Source organism: Heterodontus francisci, unplaced genomic scaffold (assembly GCF_036365525.1).
Source record: "Heterodontus francisci isolate sHetFra1 unplaced genomic scaffold, sHetFra1.hap1 HAP1_SCAFFOLD_747, whole genome shotgun sequence".
In the NCBI taxonomy this organism is placed as follows: domain Eukaryota; kingdom Metazoa; phylum Chordata; class Chondrichthyes; order Heterodontiformes; family Heterodontidae; genus Heterodontus; species Heterodontus francisci.
This window is the reverse complement of record NW_027141982.1, coordinates 65,346-73,077: the sequence shown is the minus strand read 5'-3', so window position 1 is coordinate 73,077 and position 7,732 is coordinate 65,346. Positions and strand designations below refer to the sequence as shown.

Below are 7,732 nucleotides of genomic sequence, written 5' to 3'. Positions count from 1 at the left end.
TTGCCCACTACCGACGTAAGACTGACTGGTCCATAATTCACAGGGTTTTCCCTACTCCCTTTCTTGAACAAGGGAACAACATTTGGCACTCTCCAATCATCCGGTACTACTCCAGTGGACAGTGAAGACGCAAAGATCATCGCCAAAGGCGCAGCAATCTCTACCCTCGCTTCCCGTAATATCCTTGGGTATATCCCGTCTGGCCCCGGGGACTTATCTGTCCTCATATCATTCAAAATTTCCAGCACATCCTCACTCTTAACCTCAACCTGTTCGAGCATATCAGAATGTTCCACGCTGTCCTCACAAACGACCAGGTCCATCTGACTAGTGAATACTGAAGCAAAGTATTCATTTAGGACCTCCCCTACCTCCTCCGACTCCAGGCACAAGTTCCCTCCACTATCCCTGATCGGCATTACCCTCACTATGGCTATCCCCTTGTTCTTCACATAACTGTAGAACGCCTTGAGATTTTCCTTAATCCTACCCGCCAAGACTTTTTCATGTCCCCTTCTAGCTCTCCTAAGTCCATTCTTCAGTTCCTTCCTGGCTACCTTGTAACCCTCTAGAGCCCTGTCTGATCCTTGCATCCACAAACTTAAGTAAGCTTCCTTCTTCCTCTTGACTAGCTGATCCACATCTCTTGCCATCCAAGGTTCCTTCACCCTACCATCCCTTCCCTGCCTCATCGGGACAAACCTATCCAGCAGTCGCAGCAAGTGCTCCCTAAACAACCTCCACATTTCTGTCATTAATTTCCCTGAGAACATCTGTTTCCAATTTATGCTCCCCAGTTCCTCCCTAATAGCATTGTAATTCCCCCTCCCCCAATTAAATATTTCCCCATCCCGTCTGCTCCTGTCCCTCTCCATGACTATAGTAAAGGTCAGGGAGTTGTGATGACTATCACCGAAATGCTCTCCCACCGAGCGATCTGACACCTTGCCTGGTTCGTTGCCAAGCACCAAGTCCAACATAGTCTCCCCTCTATTCGGCCTATCTGCATATTGAGTCTGGAAACCTTCCTGGCCACACCTGACAAAAACTGCTCCATCCAAACTATTTGCACTAAGGAAGTTGAAGTCACCCATGACAACAACCCTGTTACTTCTGCACATTTCGAAAATCTGCCTCCCAATCTGTTCCTGCTTGTCTCTGTTGCTATTGGGGGTTCTATAGAATACTCCCAACAAAGTGGCTGCTCCTTTCCTGTTTCTGTCTTCCATGCATAATGACTCGGTGGACAAACTCTCCTCGATGACCTCCCTTTCTGCAGCTGTGATACTATCCCTGATTAGCAAGGCCTCTCCCCACCTCTTTTACTTCCCTCCCTATTCCTTTTGAAACATCTAAACCCCGGAACATCCAACATCCATTCCTGCCCCTGTGATATCCACGTCTCCGTAATGACCACAACATCATAGCTCCAAGTACTGATCCATGCTCTAAGTTCATCACCCTTATTCCTGACACTCCTTGCGTTAAAATAGACACACTTCAACCCAACATACTGGCTGCAACTTTGCCCTGTCAACTGTCTAACCTTCCTCACAGACTCTCTGCACTCGGTATCTGCCTGTTCAACAGCTACCCCATCCAGTGATCCTGAGCTCCACTTCCCATCCCCCTGCCAAACTAATTTAAACCCTCCCGAAGAGCTCTAGCAAACGTCCCGCCCAGGATATTGGTGCCCCTCCATTTCAGATGCAACCCGTCCTTCTTGCACAGGTCCCACCTTCCCCAGAAGGTTTCCCAATGATCCACATATCTGAATCCCTTCCTCCTACACCAGTTCTGTAACCACGTGTTCAGCTGCACTCGCTCCCTGTTTCTAGCCTCACTAGCACGTGGCACCGGTAACAATACTGAGATTACTACGCTGCTCGTCCTGCCTTTCAGCTTCCAACCTCACTCCCTATGTTCGATTTTCAGGTCCTCATCCCTTTTCCTAGCTATGTCATTGGTACCGATATGTACCACGACCTCTGGCTGCTCCCTCTCCCCCTTAAGAATCCTGTAGACATGATCCGAGACATCCCTGACCCTGGCAGCCGGGAGGCAACATACCATCCGGGAGTCTCGTTCGCGACCACAGAATCTCCTGTCTGTTTCTCTAACCATTGAATCTCCTATCACTATCACTCTCCTATTCTCCCCCCTTCCCTTCAGAGCCACTGAGCCAGGCTCAGTGCCAGAGACCTGGCCACTCTGGCTTTCCTCTTGTAGGTCGACCCCCCAACCATATCCAAAACGGTATACGCATTATTGAGGGGAACGGCCACAGGGGATCACTGCACTGTGCGCCTATTCCCTTTCCCTCCCCTGACTGTCATCCAGCTACCTTTATCCTGTACCTTAGGTGTCACTACTTCCCTATAACTGCTCGCTATCACCCCCTCAGCATCCTGAATGATCCGAAGTTCATCCAGCTCAAGCTCCAGTTCCCTAACGCAGTCTGCGAGGAGCTGGAGTTGGCTGCACTTCTCACAGGCGAAGTCAGCAGGGGCACAAGTGGTGACCCTCACCTCCCACATCCTGCAAGAGGAGCATGCAACTGTCCTAGCTTCCATCCCCTCTGCACTAAATTGACAACAGAGATTAAAAAAAGGGAAAACCTTACCTTACCAAACCCTCCACACAAGAGTCCTTTTTTTGGTTAGAGGAGGAGGATGGGTGGGAAACACTACACGTGTAGTGTTTCGGGTTTAGCCACTGACCGAATAAATAGGTTTACTTACCCAGCGGTCCCCTTGTCCGCCGAAACAAAAGGTAAGTTATTTTAAACTGAAACTCACCTTCCCAGCTGTCACCTCGCTCGCACTATCGCTGCTTCCAACGAAACTCAATGAAGAACAGTGCTGACATTTTCTTTTTCAATTAGTCATTTTATTTTCTGTCGGACTTAACAGTAAGATTACATTTCAGCCTATAATCAGTGTTCCCACTTTCTTGGATGGTCTTTGCTGGTAATGGTAGATCGCTACACCAGAATCACTGGGAGTGGCGGGGGCATGAGCTGATTCTTGGGGTGTTGATCCCTATTGCAATACACCGAGAAAGCTGGTCCACATCCCATGCTTTACCTACAATCCTCTGTCACTTTTCCTGGCCACTGGAGCCCTTTCCTCGTTGCCACATTACTCATGCACCACTTTATTTATTTATTATTCTGTCACCATTTACACCTCCTCTGGACCGATTCCCTTTATTCTTGATTCTCCAGTGCGCCTTATAACATCACCCCTTTTGTCATTGAAACAATCCTTTCCTCCACACGATTCCTTTGTGCTTTCCTCCCCCTTTAGCAGATTTTTTCACTGGCTTTATCATTGCTTTAAAACTGTTAATCTCCAATATCTTCCAGTTCTGATGAAAGCCTATCAGTCTGAAAATTTAACTTTGTTCTTCTCTGCACAGATGCTACCTGACGGGTTGAGTGTTTTCAAAATTGTCTGTTCTTCTGATTTACAGCTTTTCAGCGTTATTATTTGCTCAAACGCTTAGGCCTGAATATTAGCAGGGGTGAGTGCCATAGTGAGGGTGGACTTCCATTTTTAATTCCAATGGCTGCCTCCTTTATCCTTGACAGGTGCCCTGTCCTGAAGTCTGCCTGATTGACAGGCTGAGCTTTCAGTCGGGCTGGGAGGACAATGGAGCAAGCATATAGATCAGGTCAGTGCAACTGCTGACCAGGAGGTATGGCGGGGAGTGGGTGGCTTCTTGATATCAGAGCAGCTCAATCACTAACTCCATACCTGGAGAGAGTAGTGACATCTCCAATTACTGGGCTATCAATCACCAACTCCTGGAAGGGGTCGCATATCCTCGAATGTGTTCCGAGTCCCGGGAGGATAAGTCGGTGGAGGGGGAGTGTCTGGTCTACAGCTAAATGTATGCGTCTCCTCTGCTGAACATCGCCCCATGTCTAGTTATGTGGAATGGTCGGGCGGAGTGTCTGATTCAAGACATGATTGGGGACCTGACAACCTGGGCTTCCACACACAAGAAGATGGACTGATCCCAGGAGCAGGTATCCGAACCCAGATGTGGTTTCAATCCAGGGTGGAGATCTCATCGTGAGGGGATCCAATCATTGGTCTGGTGTGGAAATTGTCACCTGTCACAACTCCGTCAAACCTGGAATTTGGTATCAGGTTGAGAATTTTAAACTTTAAACTCTGACCGCCCTTAAACTGACTCATTTGATGCTAATGCCCTGCTGTTCCTGTCTGGGCCAGACATGGAGAATGTTTGATTAGCTAATATCCAGTCTCATTCCCTTCTCTTTCTTGTAGTTAATTTATTGGCGATTGTGATCCTGTCTGGGGGAAAGTGCAAACTCTCCACCTGCACCACTCGCTATCTGGTGGCTATGACAATGGCGGATCTACTGGTCATTATCACTGAGATCACAATGATCTGGATCATTAATTATTATTTTCTGGGATCTTTCCGCAACATCACCCATGTGTGTAGTGTTATCGGTGTTCTTTCTTGTGCAGCTGCAGACTGTTCTGTCTGTTTCACCGTCACTTTCTCCTTTGATCGATTTATTGCCATTTGTTGCCAGAAGCTGAAAACAAAATACTGCCCCGAGAAAGTTGCAGTCGTGGTTCTTGCAACAACTTGCCTACTGCTTTGTTCAAAAAACGTCCCATTCTACTTTATATTTGAATCTAGAGAGATAATTGATATTATATCACGGTTGTGTTATCCAAAGAAAAGTTATTTTACCGAGCCTGGATGGATGGCATTTGCCTGTTTTGATAATGTTTTAACACCATTGCTCCCATATGTGTTAATTCTGTCGTTCAACTCTCTGACAGTCAAACAAGTCTTAGTGGCTAGTCAAGTCCGTAAGGGACTGACGAGTCACAGCAAGGCGGAGAATTGCAGTGATGCAGAGATGGTGAGCAGAAGGAAGTCTGTCATTTTACTGTTTACCCTATCTGGCAGCTTCATACTCCTGTGTTTGGTAATTGTTATAGAATTCTTATATCATATCATTTCAGGAAAAGAGCCCGGATATTACATCAATTCTGAATATATATTTGAACACGTTGGAGATATGCTGCGGAATTTAAGTTGCTGCTCAAACACATTTATATTTGGGGCAACTCAGTCGAAGTTCAGAGAGCAGTTCAAGAGTGTGGTGAAATATCCGGTTACATCAATTGTTCAATTAATTAACAAACAAAACAACTGAGAGCAGCCCAGAGCTGTTCCCAGTCCATGAATGTTATATTTAGGCCCATTGGGCAAGACTTGACCGAAAGCTGGATGACCCGAAATGCACGAGCATTTGTGCGGTTTGGCGGGTGGGGTGCCACAATCGTCAGAGCAGCAGGGCGGCAGTCAAGAGATTACCGGCAGCTAGATGAATGAAAATACATTGGCGGGCGCTGGAAGAGGGTCACACACGCCAAAGAGCAAAGGGGCTGCTGGCCAGAGTTGACCAACGGCTGGATTACATAAAATAGACCTGCAGTGGGAGGCGGGGAGAGTGTTCAGGAGGTTGTCGCACATGCCAAAGAGCAGCGGGGCAGAAGGCAACAAGTGACCGACAGCTAGATTAACCGAAATGCTATCTCACCAGGGATGTTGATGAATAACGCACGTCAAGGAGCAGTTGGGTGGTGGCAAGGAGTGAGCTATGGATGACCAGAAGGAAGGGGGCAGGAGGAATTTCAGAGCATCTTTGCAGGACAGGACGCAAAGTGATAATATATGCTTAGAGTAGCTGGGCAAGGTTAATATACTTAATGAGTACTTTGTACCAGTGTTCATTAAGGAAATTAAACCTGACACAATGTCAGCAGAAGCTGAGATAGTAGAGACATGGATAGGATGGAAATTCGGAGGGGGAAGGAACTAAAAATGTAGCCTTTGCTAAAGGTAGATATTTCAAAAGGTCCTGGTAAGCTTCCATTCCATGCTGCTAATGGAGCGGCAATGGAGAAAGCAGTAACATTTGCCATAATCTTCCCTGGATATCAATGAGATGCCAAAGGATGGGCGGCACAGTGGCGCAGTGGTTAGCACCGCAACCTCACAGTTCCAGCGACCCGGATTCAATTCTGGCTACTGCCTGTGTGGAGTTTGCAAGTTCTCCCTCTGTCTGTGTGGATTTCCGTTGGGTACTCCGGTTTCCTCCCACCACCAAAAGACTTGCAGGTTGATAGGTAAATTGGCCATTATAAATTGCTCCTAATATCGGTAGGTGGTAGCAGAATATAGTGACAGTTGGGGATGTGGTATGAATATGGGATTAGAGTAGTATTAGTATAAATGGGTGGTTGTTGGTCGGCACAGAGTCGGTGGGCCGAAGGACCTGTTTCAGTGCTGTATCTCTAAATAAAATAGAAAATAAAAATGAAAAAAGATTTGGGAGTGGCAGAAGTGATATCCTTATTCTGGAACAAAAACAAGAAAAGAGTTCCGAAGAAGGGTCACTGACCCGAAACGTTAACTCTGCTTCTCTTTCCACAGATGCTGCCAGACCTGCTGAGTGAATCCGGCATTTCTTGTTTTTGTTTCAGATTTCCAGCATCCGCAGTATTTTGCTTTTATCCTTATTCTGGAAACTGTGTTAGTACAAACCTAACACTTAACGGCCAGTAAGTTCAGCATCAGTGTTGGATAAGCTTTTTGAAACAATAATCAGGAAAAATAATAGCAAACACAGGTTTGAGTTAATTAAGGATGGCCAGTACGGATTTGTAAAAGGCTTGATTAATCTAATTGTATTAATAATGATGCAACAGAGGAGGTTGATGAAGGGCATGCAGTGAATGTTGTGTTCTGGATTTTAAGAAACTATTTGATAAGTTACCAGATGAAAATGCTGGTGAACCGATTTAGGCTCATGAATAATAGAGCCAGTGCATAACTCAAGAAAAATTGGATTCAGGGCAAAAAAACAACAAATCATATAAATCTTTGTTTTTTTCCGACTGTAGAATGGTAGACAGCAGTGTTCTCCAAGGGTCAGTGCTGGGACCACTGCGTTTGTACTATATATAAATGCTGGTTCTTGGAATACCGAATAGAATCTCAGAATTTGACAATGACACCAAACCTGGAGGTGTGGCAAAGAGTGAGGATGATATAAACCGGCTCAAATAGGGTACAGATAGACGAAGAGAGTGGGCAGATATGTGGCAGATGGAATTTAATGCTGAAGCATGTGAGGTTTTGCATTTTGGCAGAAAGAATAGGTCGAGACAATATATGCATACTTGATGGCGCAGTTTCTAAAGCATGTGTAGGAACCTGAGTGTGCAGGTGAATAAACCTTTGAGTGTAGCAGGACATATTGAAGCAGTAGTTATTGGAGCATATGGGGGATCATAAATAGAGACATTGAATACAGAATCAGGGAAGTTATAATGAACTTCAATTAAGTTCGGGTTCGGCACTGAACTGGATTATTGCGACCAGTTCTGGTCACCACCCTTCAGGAAGGATGTGAGCATCCCTGAGAGGGTGCATGAGAAATTTCCCAGAATGGTTCCCTGGATGGCTGATTTTCGTCACAAAGTTAAGTTGTAAAATCTAGGTTTGTTATCCTTAGAAGAAAGGAATTTGAGAGGTGATTTAGTAGCAGTGCACCAGATTATGACAGGTTTAGCTAAGTTAGACAAGGAAAAACTGTTCTCATTAGCAAATGACACAAGGAATAAGGGACACAGATTGAAATATTTGTGGAAGAGATGCAGGGGGGATATGA

General features: G+C 45.8%; 1 protein-coding gene across 1 annotated transcript; it reads left to right on the top strand.

Moving 5' to 3' along the window:
- Window positions 1-2,672: 2,672 nt before the first annotated feature.
- LOC137365834 (probable G-protein coupled receptor 139) lies at window positions 2,673-5,209 on the top strand. Its single transcript, XM_068028074.1, has 3 exons — window positions 2,673-2,772; window positions 3,475-3,525; window positions 4,299-5,209. The coding sequence occupies exons 1-3, from the start codon at window positions 2,673-2,675 to the stop codon at window positions 5,207-5,209; spliced, it is 1,062 nt and encodes a 353-aa protein (XP_067884175.1).
- Window positions 5,210-7,732: the final 2,523 nt, after the last annotated feature.

What these genes read in the sequence shown, in the direction of transcription:
- LOC137365834 (XM_068028074.1), top strand. Translation starts at nt 2,673, where the DNA reads ATGGGTGGGAAACACTACACGTGTAGTGTTTCGGGTTTAGCCACTGAC. An exon ending in CTTGTCCGCCGAAACAAAAG is followed by an intron (nt 2,773 to 3,474) that starts GTAAGTTATTTT and finishes TCTGATTTACAG; the next exon opens with CTTTTCAGCGTTATTATTTG. An exon ending in AGGCCTGAATATTAGCAGGG is followed by an intron (nt 3,526 to 4,298) that starts GTGAGTGCCATA and finishes TCTTTCTTGTAG; the next exon opens with TTAATTTATTGGCGATTGTG.